Here is an 18,626-nt window from a genome sequence, read left to right as displayed (position 1 = left end):
TTAATCAGATTTGCTAGTTTCCGTTTTGCCATATACGGATGCAATTATGATGTTTTATTTATAACAACCAGTTATGCCAGTAAAAACTATATTATATAATTTGTATCTTGTTATGACATGCATCTCAAAATTATATTATTACACTTGTTATTACACGTGTGCTTAGTATGATTAAATTAACTCTGTTATGGTGAACCATGTGGAAAATAAATAATATATATTGAACGTGGATTTATATAGTATTATCAGTATACCAATATATTAAGACTCCTGATCCATCATTTCTTTATTTTTAAGGCTCGTGGTCAGAAGAAACGCATTGGTTGGTTTCCAGCAAATTATGTGAAAATGTTGGGTTCATCGAGTGGCCAATCAACGCCCATTGGAGAAACTAATGGACAGGGTGATACATCCACATGTTCCACACAGCAGCTTAGTGTAGTAAGAAAGGTTTTTTTAACCTTCGAGTCTATGCAACAAAAGAATAGATTTTTAAAAATCATGAGACAAGACAGAGAACTTTAAAGTTTTGTTTTTAAAAAGGCCTCTGAGAAAAGTAAGAAGGATCACTTCATGCACACGTCACTCGCACAAGTCTAATTTTGATAAACCTATTTATCATTCATGAATGCATTAAGTTTAAGACCTCATTTGCATATCATGACAGGTTATGCAAAAATTAAATGAGTTACTCATTTGTTTTTTGCATTAAATCATAAATTGTTAAAGCAATTGTTTAGCTCTTGATCAGAGGCTTGTGTGTTTAGTTACATTTTGTAAATGTTGTTACAACAATCGTGTTCAACTTTAAACTTCATACACTGACTATAATGACTAAAGTGAAATGTTGGTTAATTTAAATAATCCACTGTAAATTCTACACAGAAAAATAACAATGATGCAGATTATTCATTTAAGTACCAAAGTGTTTTAGAGTGAACTGCATAACATAATATTTTAGCTGATGGTTAAATTAGAAAATTGAACTTGCTTAAATCAGATGGAACATGCCACATTCATTTTGACTTATTTAGACCGAGAGAAATGTTGGGTAAATCATTGCTGTTAATTTACTTTAACAGCAAGCTGCAGTACAACAGGGTAGTCGATCGAACACCCCCCAGACGACCAATAGCCATACACCTCAACCCTCACCAGTGGAACCAAAATATAGTAAGCTTCTTTCTCTTATGTTAACAATTGTCTTACTTTCAATTGTTGTTTCTTTATTTGTTTTTAATACTGTAAGTTCTGCTGTTGATAAGAACAGGAAATGAATTGATTATATATACTCAGTATGTTAAAACATCTAACAGTGCATGTCTTTGGTTGATAGGGTGTTGAATGTTGTCTTTGTCTCACCTTTACAAAGTGAAAAGACAAGATATCAGTATTATTTTTCCCAGAGGCGGTGGCATCAACTTTTGCATTGAAATTTAGAATTAGGATTAGTTTCTCACAAACTGTAAGTCGTAGTTTGATTAAACTTTGTACATAATACATCACAGTGCACCATATAAGTTTATACTAGACGAGACATTGAATTCTTGTTTTATTCGTGAGTTGTTTCCCATTTCTTGAAATGTTGGAAATGTTTCTTCATAGAATATAGTTTGAATATGCATATCTACATGTGTGAAGTGCAGAAAAAACATCTAATGAGAGTGTCTAAACTGGATGCATACAATGTTAGGTTGTGACAATTATTTTGAAAAGTTACTAGCCACAGGGCTAGTTGGTTTGTAAATTCCACTAGCCCACCAAAATAAAACACTAGACCAAATTTCTGATTAATTACAATAAACTTTATATAAGGCTGAAGAGAAAAAAGGGCTGACCTTTAGTTAAAACAAAAAATTCAATGTACGTGTGTATTATTTGGGGGGATTTTAAACATATATTTATTTTTTTATTAATATGTAGGTGAATATTTTTTTTTATCTGGACCTGTAGACCTGAATGACATACAAAAATAAATTAATTAAAAGCTGACCTACCCTACACCTTTTTTTTCTTCTTTTTTTTGGACATCAAATAGTAACTTGATGATTAATGTGCTCTAATGTTGGTGTTAAATAAATGTTAAAAATTTAATTTTCAATTTCAGTGGAACGTGTTCTAGCCCTGTACAGTTATGCAGCCCAAAATGATGATGAGTTAACATTCCAAAAAGCTGCTGTGATAGGTGTTATTAATAAGGAAAATCCTGATTGGTGGTTTGGAGAGGTTGAAGGTGAAGGTCAAACAGGCGTCTTCCCATCCAATTATGTCACTCCCTATACCACAAATTCCTGTAAGTATTAAATGTTATTATTTTTGTGTGGGTGTGTGTGAATGTGTTTACATATATTGCTATAAATCATAAAATATTAGCGTTCTTTTAATTTTGTGATATCTGAGTGACATATTGGGGACATAAAACTTTAGCGAGGTCAGGCATATCAAACACTGAAAATAAAGAGCTAAAGTTGTAAGATCAGCTGAATATTATACTTCTGGTAAATTTTTAAGTTATTGTTTGGTTCAACCAATAGCATGTAACCGTTATTGTGTATTAAGTTAATCACCAACACAACAGTCATGAAGTCTTAGCGTCTTGTCTTTGCAAAACTTTTATGCTCGCTAATATTTCCTGATTTACAGTATTATTTTTAGTACTCTGTCAGCTACCATATGATAATGATTAGGTTATAAAGTGATAATCATTTCATAGTACATTCACTGAACTACTGGTTTAACAATATACATACAGATCAACTGACGAGGAATTTTTGGATTGCGTACAACACATATTGTAAACTGATGGCAAGTGTGTTCTGTATTGTGATTGGTTAATTACATTCTTTTTCTTGGATCAAATGGAAATAACACCCAGAAAGCTAATGACGTCATTAGAAAGTGATGTCATTAACAATTCGAACAGGCTAAGTTGACGGTTTAAGCTTGATTATATTGGTATTTCGGTAAGCGACATCATCTTCCCCATCTTAGGTCGGTGTATAAATTCCAGGTCTTGTTTAGTTGTGTTGGAAGTAATTCTGTGCGATTTTTGTTCCTATATGTGCGGTGTAATAAATAGAATGTCAAATTTGTGTTTTTGATCATACATCATGAGCAAAAGCGAGTGATGTACAATTAAAAACACACATAATATAAATTGCTCTCACAGGAACTTTCTAAGTATTCTCTGTGTACTTAGATAAATTAACAATTGCTGCTTCTGAAAAGTGAGACTAAACCAAAGTAAGTTACACATACTCTAAATTTTTATTTTGTTTTATTGATTATTATCATGTGTATTTTAAAAATGTCATACTGATCCATGGACCCTGTCCTATAGCTGTTTGCAGCTTTAATTATTAGTATGATTTTCTTCTTCTTCTTCAGGATGATGGCAGTCCGGACCTCACCAGTGTCTGACCCACCAATGAGCCGTCATTGTCCAACTATACGTAGCAGAGCCCATTTCCATTCTGCTGTAGCCTCTCTTTATCATCAGCCATATTTGCATACGTTTAGTGTTCACAGTTCACGTGTGTCCTGTTGGTTACGTGAACATCCATTCAAAGTCGTGGCAGTCATAAACAGCGGGCGAAAGTTAAAATTATTGTAATTCCTGGTCACCAGTTAAGAGACAAGTGCTAGTCATTGGTTACGTCACAGTATTGTTTTATTCATTACTTGAAGCATGCTAACTAAATGCAGCACTGACAAGTACTAGCACTAACATTTAATGGAGACAGTATTCCCAAATGTCCAGTTACTGTGCTTACTAAAACTATTAGCATATTATTGACAGTACCTTACTGACAGTGGCCGTATTCGTTGTGTAATAACATGTGATAATCGGAGAGCATGTTGTTTCTAGCTGAAGCTAGAAACATAGTTTTGCTAGTATTTCAAGGTAAAAGTCGTCGCTAAGACAGTTAAAAGGATGTGAGTCACTTTGTTGTATGTAGCTTAGCACTTGTAGCATGCTGAATTGCAGCAGAATATGTTGTAGCTAGAGTTAGAATGTGAGATGTCTGCCCCACCAATGAGGGGAGTGTACTATCGCAGGAGTGTTTGTTCACCTTACTAAGAGTTTAATATGTGTCACACGTACTAAATAGAATTTGTAATTTGCTTTCACCAGTAATACTGTGGAATAACAGCTTTAGTTGGGTTTTTTAAAATATTGGTAACTTTTCTCTCTTTTTTTATTAGAGATAATTTCTTGTCAAATTGAACACTACTGTTAGAATTTTAATTGTCTTAAAATTAATTTTATTATTATTGGGGTTTTTTAAAATGTAAGCTTGACATTTATAGTCTTTTCGTATTTTCAGTTAAATATCAAGGCATCTTTAATCTTCTTAATGAGCACACAAATTTAAATACTTTTCAGAGTAGTTTCAACTATTCTTTTCTGGTTATTACTGAATTCAACTTGAAAGAAGGAAGCACTTTAATGAGGAAAATGAACAGAAAGATGAAACTTAATTTTTTTTTTAATCTGATTTTACTTTTTAAAAATCTCCTTTTGTTGGATTGCTATTATAACTGCATGTGCTGCTGAAGTTCATAATACATGACAACAAAAATTAATTTAAAAAATATATTAAAAAGTTACTGGAAAGCATTGCTGGTTCTAAATAACTAACTTTGTCCATCAATAAACAATTTTCACAGCTGAAATTGTTTATAGACTGGTTTGGTAGAGATTGAACTTTATGTAATGAATCAAAAACTGTTTTCTGGTATGCAAATATGGTTTGTTGCTTTGGTAATATGCAGGTGAAATGTTGTCACAAACTGTCGCAAGATATTTGAGACGGGTCAGACACGGGTGACACGGACACCATCATGGTTGAGAATGTTTGTACTTCATTTTAATCTTTTACTTTCTTATTTACCTTCAGTTTTTTTAATATATTGAAATTTAAAATGGTTAAAATGGACATCCCTGTAATATGTCTGTACATGATGATGATAAGGACAAACATTTGTGTCGTATTGTTGACTTCATATTCACTAGCATATTACCAATTTGTCTTACCAATTTGTAACTAGTAAAGCTGTTTTGTGTTACAGGGTTGAACGGAAACTTAAAAAAACATGCTATTGATTGGTTGTATGTGTTATTGTTTTAACATGGAAACCTTTCTGTTCTATTAAAATACTCTATAATGTATATCTGGTATCGGATGAATAGTATCTTGTATATCTAGTAAATAATATCTGATATATGTTATTTGATGACTAGTATCTGATATAAGTGGTAAATAGTATGGTATTTAAGGTATCTGATATAAGTGGTAAATAATATCGGGTATTTGATGAATAGTATCTGATACACATGGTAAACCGTATCTTTTATATTTGGTATTTAATTAACAGTATCTGATATAACTAGTAAATAGTATCTGATACATATGTTAATTAGTATCTTGTATATCACAAGATATATTACCAGGTATGTGGTATATCCGATGAATAGTATATAGTATACGGTATATCTGGTGAATAGCATCTGATATTTATCTGCCATATCGTGTGTATCTGATAAATATAATTGTGTATATTTGATTAATAGTGTTTCATGTATTCGATAGTATATATATTTTGCTTAAAGTGCAATAGTTTTACAAAACTGTGCAGAGGCCAGTCTTTACATTGTGAATATGCAATCTGGTTAAATATAGTTGTACATTAATTTCCATGCTCTTCGTGTTTTCTAAGCTCTTCATGTTTACCTCATTTGTGTTTATAAATCCTTTGCAGTATGCATTGTAGATAGGCCAAAATAAATCAACAATAAAATTACTTCTTCTTTTTTTTTCACAAATAACATTGGGCTACAGTTGTTTGGTATGGTATTTTTTTGTATCGGCTTGACACTGATTTTGTGTTAAAAATTTAAGTAAAATAATGAGTTATGCATAATTTATATGTGCCATATTTGTTTTTTGCTATATGGTAGAGCAGTTTTGATGAAGCTAGATTTTTATTGTTGTTTGTTGCAGTATACAATATTATCAAAAGTTAATCAGATAGCTGAAAAATACAAATATGTTTGTGGATGAAGACCGTGGACAAAATTGCATAATGGCCAAAATTATTTTAATTTTTAATATTGTTTGAACAGCATGCCCTTTTTGTTTTTCTTTTTTTTAAATGTAAAATCTTTAGAGGGTGACTGATAGGTCAAGTGTGTGACATCGCCCATAATTCTTTGAGGACAAAGAACTGACTGCCATTTTGATAGGTTTAGTTTTACTATTATGTTTATTTTTAGTTTTTACCCAGAATTCATGAGGAATCTACTGCTTACATATAGTGACATTACAATTATTTTAATATTCCTGACTTACATGTATGGAAAATAGATTGTGTAAGATAGTTAACTTTATATTTATTTATCACAAATGTAAAAATTGCAAAATATGGCACTTAAAACTGATTATGCACCTTTAAAGTTTAGTAAAAGTTGGTCTTAATCTACGCAGATCTGCAGTGGTATAAAGGTATTTGTAGAATTACTTAATTGTCTTACGCACATTATTATCTATTTCATATCATTATTATTATTTAATGGTAAGTGCCACATCCCACCCTGCTAATGCATGATAGGAAATACTCATGGGCACAAATGAATATTGAATTGGAAAAGAGTGAAATATTCTTGAACATAACTATTTACATATCGGAATAAATTATGCTTTAAAAATTAAAAGATTTAATGTGGTGTAATATGTAATTTTGACTAGTTGAATCTCCAGACTTTCGCTGTATGCTATTTTGTGTAGACAAGAATATTAAAGCTGTAAGTCTAAATTTTACACAGATCTAGAAGCACAAGACCATAAAGTGAAAATTTGGTTGAAAAAATGAAAAAAAGTATTATGATACTCTTGGTATCCAATCGATAATACATTCTAAACACTACTTTGTTTCAATGATGAAAACAATATGAACATTAATTTGTTTTAATGGTGAGAACAATCTGAGCACTAATTTGTTTCAATGATTGTTTCTCATCTGTTGATGTATTGGATAGAGGGAGATAAGTGAAATATTGAGAGAAGGGGATGTTTACTGGCTTTATGAATACTCTATAGGTTTCCGTTAGTTAAGTTGTACTTGATTGTGAAGTACCGTTTTGCTCTACCGTCTTAACATAAATTTGAGAATAGTGCAGAATGTGATACACTGTAATTATAATAGGATTGGTAGGGCATTAAATCAACATTTCTTGTGAGAGTATGTTTGGTGTAGTTTGTAAAAGTGAGAAAATATATCATTTGATCTCATTTTACTGTTTGTAACAAGTTTGTCAGTTTGAAATGATGCACCAGTTAGTAAATAGTATTGACTCACTTCTTCATACCGGTATGTATATATTTTGTGTTCTCAGAAACTGGAATGAATGATTAGGCATTTGTTTTAGGTAGTTTTTGGGGGCTTTTCTTAGTTGGGTTTTTTTTTGGGGGTGGGGGGTGGGGGGGGGGTCTTCTGTTCTGTTCTGTTATTTGTTGGTGTTAATACATTCATGGTGTCCACATAAGAATATTTGTGTACACTATTTCTTAATGATTGTGTGTTGCACATAAACTGAGTAGGTTTGGGTCAGTCTTTGTTGAATTTTATTTGTTTGTTAAGCTATTTTTTAATGTAAAATTGAATTGTGTTCAACAAGGTTGCAGCAAAATGTTCTTTGTGCATCAGTTTCCATTTGTTACACATATAAGATGTGTTATTGTCTATTTGATATGACCTAATATAAATACTCATCTATTCAATCAAAGACGGTTTACCCTGAAACAGTGGACTAAATTTGTACATATCTGTTAAAATACTCTTTTATTTTGAATACCTAAAATTTAAGTTAAGTTCGGGTTTTTTGTTGTTTGTTTTTGTTGTTGTTGAGGTGCTGAACTTTATTTATACCCACAACTTAAGGGAAATGTTTATGGTTATAATGTGAATAGTCTGGTGGATAAAATGAATAAGCGAGTATAGTGTGTGACAGAAATGATAATGACATTAAAAAAGCAAACAATGAATTATTAAATTTGAAAGCTCCTTCCCCAATCACTACCCACCCCCATGAAATATTTTTAGTTTGTTGGGGTTTTAGTAATGGGACAAAATAAAAAACATTTGGAAATTTGGTATTTAGCTGTTTTTAGGGGTTGTATATTATGGTAAAAAAAAATCTTGAAAAATAATGATACATTTTCAGTATCTTTTTAAAAATTAAGCTTTTAAAATTTATATTGAGATTAATTTTAATTGCTTTTTTTTTTTTTTTTTTTTTTTTTGTTTCTAACTTTTTCTGTGATACGTCTAAATAAATACTGCATGATTGTCTTAAACATTTGTAATCTTCCGCCTCTTGTTCTTATTGTAGTTTTCCATTTTTTATATTTGAATACAGTATATAGTGATCCCCTTTAGCCAATATATGTCAGACTTACTGTATTTTTTGGGGGATTTTTTTTTTTTTTTTTTTTGTTAGTGTTTTTTCTGTCTACAAAAGTACTTTGACAAACAATTGCTGCTATGCATCATGTTACTCTGACAGTTTTGGATCCATGCTTGTCAAAGGCAGCAGTGAATTACCAGTAATAAATGTGAAAGTAACAGAAACATGTACAGTGTATTTCATAATCAGAATTATTTCAACTTTGTATCAGTGGAAATATTTAGTTGTTTTATTGCTGGACCAATTCCACGCAATGTTTTACCTCATCAGTATGGCCCATGGTTTAATGTACATACTCTGTTTTACGGGCACTTTATTATTATGGTAGGGTAGTTAACTCAGGGCTAGCATTGTTTGGCCTGCACAATTGTTTGGTTTATTTTTAGTGCTTACGTTATACATGTCAGGTACCTTTAGTTTGATGCATGTTTGAAATATTGGAACTATGATGATGTTTGCTGTATAAATGTCCACTACCAATATATATCAAATGTCTGAAGATGCTTACCAGATATTTGTTATTTTGACGATCTTGACAATCTGATTTTTGAAATCTGAAAGGAAAATGTTATGTTGAAGTCATTTGAAAACAAAACATTGAGGACTACTTTTTACCATTGTTACATGAAATACGTACTTTGATCTATTTATCAGATCTATTTACAGTTCAATATGATTCTCTATGTCATTCATAGAATATAAGATCATTTAGAGGACTTTGTATTTTCAGGTTTATTTAAATGATGATTGAAATAACTTTCATCTGACAGCATTCTAGTATGTGTGCTTAATTCTTATGCGTTAATTGTATGGTTGGAGCACAATCATGCTTTTTCACCAGCTACACAACACAAGTTCTTTGTAAAAATTGAAATATAATAATTATGTGTTTTCTTTCTATAAATAACTGTTGCCAGCATAAATATATTGTTGACATACATGTCATTGTCTAGGTTTAAAGTTATTCATTTATTCACTTTTTTTTTTTTTACTTCAACAAATTTTATTAAATACATTAGAACATTACTAATGTAAATATAATATAGTCAAACGTATTAACTGGCCATTTGAGAGGCTGTAATACATTGGAGCCTTTTAAAACATTTGACTGTTAAATGTAGAAACCAGTTTGTGCTAGATGATTTGAGACCCTAGTAAGATGGCTCAATAGTAACCACTTGACTACATTTCTCTTTACTTGAATGCATGCTACTTAGTGTAGAACCTACACGTAATAGGATACAACAGAACTCTTAAATAGTTGAATAACAGATCTATATTTGTCAGTTGGCTGGAAACACTGGTGGACTTAGAAGGGAGGACTAGAGTTGCTTCTTACCCAGTTTCACCCTTCAGAACTGTCAGTTCATTTTGTCACTTATATTTTATTGATTCTACCTTAAAAAAGAATGTCTTTATACATGTAATAACACTTGTAATACTGATTAACATGGCTGATACAACATTAAGAAACTGTGATACCAAAACTGACCACCTAACAGATGAAGCTTCCGTACTTGAAGGTATCTTAGCAGTGGACATCAGACAGACTGGAAGTATTTCAAGACAGTAAATATAGAATACTACACTTGTTTTCGATAGATATCATTTTTATGTAACTCCTAAACATCCCATGGTATCTGACCTCACTTTTGTTAAGTCAGATACTAACATGGGAAGTCGACTTGTTTCATAAAAATTATATCTAGCAAAAACAAGTGTTGTATTTTATTTATTACCCACTTTCAAATAATATAAAATCTGACAATTACTTCCAATATAACTCAACAAGACATGCGAATACATTGTGCTAAGACCAGGGAAGATGATGTCACTTGTCAAAATGATGCCATGTAGTAACTAATACACACCTGGTGATTAATACGAAATATGTAAGGCACACACAGATGTTCACCAGATGGGTAATATAATTAGTGGTGTAACAAAGCACCTGAGAATGGAGTGTAAGAGAAAATTCATGTTTGACATCTCCACATGCAGATTAATCAGTCTATTGAGTTTCAAACAGTGGGATGGATTATAGAAAAAGAACTCAGAGATGTCTACATCCGTTTGGGGTGAGTGGAACATTAGGGGTGTTTAAAGGGTAGCTTACCTCGTGAGAGAAATTTCTTTCTTGAACTCCACCTCCATCCCACTCCAAACTGACTGAAGCAAGCATTACTGGATTTGTCCCAGTTCAAAATCTGATACATCTAGATGCATTTTATGCTGAGTTAATTTATAACAGCTTACAGTAATATTAATTTTGATAATGTCATTACTGTCTCTAAATATTCTTTGAAACCCAGATATATCTTTATTAGACATCTTCATGCCTCTAAAATTACTGAAATAAAATGTGTATATAAACTTTGGTGCAGAGCTTTTTTGCTGTATAATTTGGCATAGTGGTGTGAAAAATTATACACACATTTTTTTTATCATAATAATCTAATTCCTAATATGTTTTAAATAGGATTTCAACATTTGGTCACAGTGGCACAGTATTATTTGTTACAGAATGATGTTAATTGACTTTATAGCAAAATCAAAATTATCTCAAATTGCATTTTCCCAAGTGTGTGCCAAATTTGATTTCACTGCTTTGGAAAATTTGTAACTGCATACCGGTAATTATGTGACATGTGCTCTGTACATAATACGCAAATTTGGTTACAAACTATTAACTGTTAAAATTAACAATGGAATTGATTACCAGTATTAATAGGTAGGGGGAAAACCCAACATTTTAATGGAAATTGGCTCAAATGTACCAATTAGATTGACACAAACAATTCTGTAAATAATAAGTCATAAAGAGTCAGTTTGGTTAATTATATATAATTGATTAAAACTGGATGTTTTTATAGATCAAATGTTTTAAAGCCATTTACAACCAACAGACAGATATGATCTGATATTCGTTTTTCTGTGTGAAAATAAATATAGTATTTATATATAGAGATACATAATATAATATATATAAGAGGTGTACTTTGCTTCCCTAGCCATATAGTGGTCGATCTTCAGCTACTTTGTGTATGCAAACAGTAATAAACTAATAAATTATTGAAAACATTGATGTTTTGTTTCCTTATGTGGTTTCGTTTCTTATTTTCTTGGTCATCTATATATTGATGTATGTGTGGGTAATTTTTGGCATACTTTCATCAGAGACTGTTCGAGCATGCCTGTCATGGGCACAACCTCCGACTTCGCCAGAAGTTCTGTCCATGACATGATTTTGACGTAACTTGTCACACCCATGTTATTGTTTGAGCAAATGAATAGGATCCATTGCCCTCTATGAACTAATTTTTCCCTTGCTCTAACCAGTGACCACTGACCCATAATAGGTACATCAAAGGCTGTCCCTGTCTATGGTGAAAGTGTATATAAAAATAACCATGCATTTTCAGTAGCAGTAGCCTATTTGATGGTATCGGGTTTCCTCACTCAACCAAGTGTCGAAGTAGCAATCGGGGATTTAATTTAATGATGGCACTGTCGGAAATGGGTGTCGCTGTGATATGAATTGCTGATGGCAGGTTTTTGCCGCTGGATAAAAATTGCTGTCGAATGAAGGGATAATGTTTCCTTTTTATCTTGTTTTCTGGTTTAAAATAGCTGTAACCAGGCTCATAATTGCTGTATGTGAGCACACAAAAATATTTTTAAATTGTTATACTGGTATTTAAAAAAATGTTCAGTTTAAGCCGTGAGCTGTAGTTTTAAAATTTGCTGAGGTTTATTTATGCAAATATTCCTTTCACCTTTGAATATTTATTTTGATCAGTTAAATTGTTTATAAAATCTTGTGATGAGCTCAAGTAGTTTCGCAGGGCATCTAGAATTTTATAAAAATCCACTAGCCAAGGGATCGGTTATTTTGAAAATGTACTAGCCATGATTAGACATTCAGTAGCCCTACTTTAAATAAATACAATTTTACTAATAGTAATAATCAGATATGTCACCTAAAGAGGGAGATTTAGCTTTAAAATCCTTAGATAGGGGTGGAAAGAGACAGGAATTTCATATTTAAAAAAGTATGTAAATGCAGCATTTTTTTTTCCCACTAGCCATCCGGCTAGTTAAAACAATTATTTACTAGCCTAACACTGAATATCACTAGCAATGGGAGGGGCTACCATAATCTAAAAGCCCTGAGTATTGTCAAGTAGACACCCTGCTGACATGGCAAAAGTGTGATGTTTGAGCTCTTCCAAATGATTTGTCCACCCATGTTTTTTTATTTCTGTGATGTTAGCCATGTTTATAATTTGCAAGTTAAACACCAAGCTTAGACCAGCTTTCAAAGATTCCCAATTTGTTTTACATCATCCACATACTAGTGTCTAGAAAGTTCATTTATCATATAATATCTTACATTTTCAGTGCAATCAAAGTATGTAGTATTTTTTAGATCACATACTTTAAGAATTTGATAACTGCAAATTAGATGTAAATTAGTCGAGGTCTCGGCACTAGGTTTATTGACATTTAAGCAAACGTACTTGGGTGACACTACATGATTGACGTATGCATTCATAGTCATCAAATAAAAACATTTCAATGGTAATTTGACACTGAAAGCTGTCCAGCGTTCAGAAAACAAAAAACATTAGGCATAACTTTATTTTGATGTAAGGACATCCAAAATGATGTCATTTTCATTCAAAAATACACTGCGCCACATATTCTTAAGTCATTTGAATATCTAGTAATGGCGGACTGGAATTAAAGTTGCGTGTACAGTTTACAAAAACACGTATTAAGCTTGAGCTTATATGATAAAAAGATCATTACCCTCGTGTATTTCGGTATCGTCAATATCGTATATTAGGAATAAAAATAATGTATTATGCTCGTCAGAGGCTCGCATAATACAATTTTTATTCCTAATATATGATATTGACGATACCAAAAAACACTCTGGTAATAACCTCTATGTATTATATTTAAAATACAGTGAAAACTGTCTAGACCAGATCCTGAACAAACTGGAATCCTGTCAAAACTGGCCATGTTTCATTGTCCCTAATTTTCTAACTTCTAAAACGTGAGTCTAAATACTGGATTCTGTTTAAATCTGATAAACATTAGGTTCTCAGTGTGATCTGGTTTAGACAGGTTTCACTGTATATGTAATTAAGAATATTCAATTGTTTTTTAAATTGGTTCTGCCAGCAAGTACATAAAATAAATTGCCATCATAGATGAGAAGTGATATGTCAGACATGTATGAACCTGCTTGAGTTCACTTCTTAATAGCAGATACATGTACACTTGTAGTACTGGTAGATGCAATTCGGTCAACAACAAAAATAATTTCAAATGCACCTTTCTACAGACAGGGTAACACATACATTTTGTACCACTGCATTTGATTGTAGCAGTTGAAATGGAAACTAAGCCACTTGGAGATAAAGATTCTTTCGATTTTATCATTTCAAAAACTGCTGTCCTTATTCTTTTGATAAAACACTTTCACTATTACTTTAATCAGATGCCTAATTCACTAAACTCGCAACTTGCGATCTCGCAGCACAATGCTAAAAGACTTATAAAGACTATGCTTTGTTGTCTAGCAGAGCCTAAGAGACTTTTGTGAATTAGGTCCCTGGACTTGAATCTTAAGACCCTGTAAAACTTTTCAGATTTTATACCTACTGTCATTGTCATCAATGGCCAATGAAAGAGGTAATTAAGGTGACCCAGTGGTGTGATGTAGACAGTGGTGCAGCAGTCACTTAAGATACAATTGGGTCATAGGATCGATTCACAACTGGTACATCAAGAAAGGAAATGTTTTATTTAACTACGCATTCAACACATTTTATTTACAGTTATATGTTGTCAGACAATGGTTAAGGACCATACAGATATTGAGATAGGAAACCTGCTGTTGCCACTTCATGGGCTATTCTTTTCAGTTAGCAGCAAGGGATCTTTTATATGCATTATCCCACAGACAGGATAGTACATACCACGACCTTTGTTACACTAGTTGTGGAGCACTGGCTGGAACGAGAAATAGCCCGATGGGCCCACTGACTGGAATCAATCGCGCATATATCAAAGGATGTGGTATGTACTGTCCTATATAGAAAAATGCATATAAAAGAACCTTTGGGTTTTTTTTCACTGCAATAACAGCATATATCAAAATGACGTCGTCATTATCAGTCCAACCGGAGGAGACTATAGATTTCATTGTCTGGGCCATATCTTCCTTATCAATTCATACACGATCATCAAATCTTGCATGCATGTACAACTTGATGATGATGTGTCGCATATCATCATCAGGTCAACACGACCTACTTTTCATGCATTACCAAACATTGTCAGGCCATATCTTCCTTATCAATTTACCGGCCTTGTTGGCGTAGTGGTTAGGCCATCGGTTTACAGGCTGGTAGGTACTGGGTAGGTACTGGGTTCGGATCGAGGCAGTGGATTTTTAATCCAGATACCAACTCCAAACCCTGAGTGAGTGCTCCGCAAGGCTCAATGGGTAGGTGTAAACCACTTGCACCGACCAGTGATCCATAACTGGTTCAACAAAGGCCATGGTTTGTGCTATCCTGCCTGTGGGAAGTGCAAATAAAAGATCCCTTGCTGCTAATCAGAAAGAGTAGCCCATGTAGTGGCGACAGCGGGTTTCCTCTCAAATTCTGTGTGGTCCTTAACCATATGTCTGACGCCATATAACCATAAATAAAATGTGTTGAGTGTCGTTAAATAAAACATTTATTTCTTTTCCTTATCTGTTTGCCAGATATATGTGTTTGAAAAAAAGTTGTGAGTTTTGTTGATTTTATTAGTGATTAAAACAATATGATATATATAACAATTGTTTGTAGTTCTTTGTGAATTTATCGATGTATGACAGTCACAAAGCATGTTGTGTTGCGAAGCGATTTTGTACTAAATTTGTTTCTGTTATACATCAGTAAATTCACAAAGAATGACAAACAATTTTTAAACTTACCAACAACACTTGTATTTAGTGTCTAACGTCCTTTGCATGACCTGTTTTACGTAAAGACATACTACTTGACGAAATGATGTCATCTTCTGAGGTTTATCAAATGATAACATTTAGTTTTTAAGTATAACGGCTGGAGTTTTGCAGTTGTATCTTGAAAGAAGTCTGAAATTACATGGGATTGGGTTCGGCTAATTTTAATAAGTTCTGTTACAGCAAACAATAATTTCTAAAGGCTGTCCGATATAATTATTTTTGTATTTTCTATTATATCTCAAAATTTGTTTTACAGTATCGGTGCAAGAGAAAAATAGACAGAATTACATTCAAGAACTTATCAGTACAGAAGAACGCTATATGGCAGACATGTCTATAACCAGTGAGGTGAGATTTCCGGTTGAGTTGGTACTAACAGTTGTAAATTGTCTTCTTGATACTTGGAACAGTCATGGATATACAAGGTAAATGTATAAGCAGTACTGAAATACCTCTTAACAAAACAGAGATATCTAGACATTATATTGAGCATTTAGAAACACTTTTAAATTAGTACATGTATTTTGTTTAGACTGTTTTGTGTTTTTTAGGGGGGTGTGGGGGTAATTCTTTTCTTTTCTTTTTTTGTTGGTTTTTTTTTTTACTGTTGGTGAGGTGTCATTTTTCTTTCTCTAAATTGTAATTTAGCAATATTTAATGTTTCATCATGCTTTGTTCTTAAGGGAGGGGTGGGGCATAGCTCAGTGGTAAAAGCAAATGATGTGCGATCAGTTTTGAATCTATCCCTATCTGTAAGCCCATTGGGTTATTTTTTGTTCCTGCAGGTCCTCCAAACTTGGTGTGACAAAGGCCTTGGTTTGGGCTTTTGCTGCTAATCTAAAACAGTAGCCCATAGAGTGGCAGCAGGTATCCCCTGTTATTAATTATCTGTGTGGTCTTAACGATATGTTTAATGCCAAATAATCATAAATAATAATGTGTTCAGTGGATCATTAAATATAACATTTCTTTCTTCCTTGTTCTTCAGGCATTCAAAGAACCCTTGAAGCAGTCGAAAGCATTGTCTGAAGAAGAAGTGCAACAGATATTTGTTAACTGGAATGATCTCATAATATGCAATATGAAGTTGCTCAAGTAGGTTTTATACACCACTTCTTTCACTAATTATATTGAGTTTTTACATCACTTCTTTCACTAATTATACTGAGTTTTTACATCACTTCTTTCACTAATTATACTGGGTTTTGACATCACTTCTTTCACTAATTATACTGGGTTTTTATATCACTTCTTTCACTAATTATACTGAGTTTTTACATCACTTCTTTCACTAATTATACTGGGTTTTATACACCACTTCTTTCACTAATTATACTGGGTTTTGACATCACTTCTTTCACTTATTATGCTGGGTTTTGACATCACTTCTTTCACTTATTATGCTAGGTTTTGACATCACTTCTTTCACTTATTATGCTGGGTTTTGACATCACTTCTTTCACTTATTATGCTAGGTTTTGACATCACTTCTTTCACTTATTATGCTGGGTTTTGACATCACTTCTTTCACTTATTATGCTGGGTTTTGACATCACTTCTTTCACTTATTATGCTGGGTTTTTACATCACTTCTTTCACTTATTATGCTGGGTTTTTACATCACTTCTTTCACTTATTATGCTGGGTTTTTACATCACTTCTTTCACTTATTATGCTAGGTTTTTACATCACTTCTTTCACTTATTATGCTGGGTTTTGACATCACTTCTTTCACTTATTATGCTAGGTTTTGACATCACTTCTTTCACTTATTATGCTGGGTTTTTACATCACTTTTTTCACTTATTATACTGGGTTTTTAATCTTAGAAAGAAGTGTGTTCATCATATGTATATATATATTTTTTTATTATTATTGTTTGGATCAGTAGGTAATGTTGTTAGACTTTATGCAAAGATTTTCTTATTGATGATTTTATTTAAGGATTGTCTGTTATTTCTTTTACATTCATCAGGGTATGAACAACAAAAATCATCCGCAAATTGTGTGAATCGGGACCAATCTGGTGACGTTATATTGTAATGAATGTAATGGAAATTTAATTATTGGCTGTTAATAAAACACTTACTTATTTGATAATGCAGCAGGAAAGATAAAAAGGAATCCTAGTAGTGGGCTGTATGGAATTAAATTAATTACATCAATTATAATTTATGATTGCAGTGCCCTAAAAGTAAGGAAAACGATGGCTGGCAACGGCAAACCGATACATGGTGTTGGAGATATTTTGTGTGAAAATGTGAGTACCTAACAGTTGTACAGTTCTCACTTTTGAGGTAAACTGAAATAATTACTAAATTTAATTTAAATCAACCAAAAATATTGCTGAAATCTATAGACTTTACTGTGGAGAATCAGATTTTTGTCTGTCTAGACACATTTTTTTAATGTTATTATAATAATAAAAGGTTTTGTATTTAATGCACACGTGCGCGCACACACACACACATACACATACACACACACACAAGCATTCACAGAAGTTTTATTGTATTGACCGATTAATGAGTTTCAAGTTCAACTGTTTTTGTTTTGTAGTTGCCCCATTTGACTCCCTACGTGCGGTTCTGCAGCTGTCAGCTGTCGGCCGCTGCTCTGTTGCAGCACAAGTCTGTAAACTGTCCCGAGTTTTTAGAGGTTCACAGAGTAAGTACTCCCAATACACTGTACAAACTGGTAACTGCACAGCAGAATCTCTTAGGTAGAAAAAGAAAGAAAGAAAGAAATGTTTTATTTAACGATGCACTCAACACATTTTATTTACGGTTATATGGCATCAGACATATGGTTAAGGACCACACAGATATTGAGAGAGAAAATCCGCTGTCGCCACGTCATGGGCTACTCTTTTCGATAGCAGCAAGGGATCTTTTATATGCATCATCCCACAGACAGGATAGTACATACCACAGCTTTTGATATACCAGTCATGGTGCACTGGCTGGAACGAGAAATAGCCCAATGGGTCCAGCGACGGGGATTGACCACGCATCGAGCGAGCGCTTTACCACTGAGCTACATCCCGTCCCTCTCTTATGTAGAGACCATCAGTTAGTTAATGAGGCTCTTTGCTTGTCTCATGTAGAGACCACCAGTTGGTTAATG

General features: G+C 32.9%; 1 protein-coding gene across 5 annotated transcripts in view; it reads left to right on the top strand.

The window, feature by feature from the left end:
* The window catches only part of LOC121370321 (intersectin-1-like), a 108,537-nt gene that overhangs the window by 66,582 nt on the left and 23,329 nt on the right, over positions 1-18,626 (top strand). For all 5 annotated transcript variants that reach the window (XM_041495467.1, XM_041495469.1, XM_041495468.1 and 2 more), the window contains 7 exons: positions 298-441; positions 1,083-1,173; positions 2,108-2,293; positions 15,757-15,848; positions 16,489-16,595; positions 17,685-17,760; positions 18,060-18,167. In XM_041495467.1, coding sequence (XP_041351401.1) covers positions 298-441; positions 1,083-1,173; positions 2,108-2,293; positions 15,757-15,848; positions 16,489-16,595; positions 17,685-17,760; positions 18,060-18,167 — 804 coding nt within the window. The remainder of the gene's footprint in view (positions 1-297; positions 442-1,082; positions 1,174-2,107; positions 2,294-15,756; positions 15,849-16,488; positions 16,596-17,684; positions 17,761-18,059; positions 18,168-18,626) is intronic.

The sequence above is a fragment of the Gigantopelta aegis genome, chromosome 4 (assembly GCF_016097555.1).
Source record: "Gigantopelta aegis isolate Gae_Host chromosome 4, Gae_host_genome, whole genome shotgun sequence".
NCBI lineage: Eukaryota > Metazoa > Mollusca > Gastropoda > Neomphalida > Peltospiridae > Gigantopelta > Gigantopelta aegis.
The sequence above is the reverse complement of the archived record's forward strand: the minus strand, read 5'-3'. Positions and strand labels throughout refer to the sequence as shown.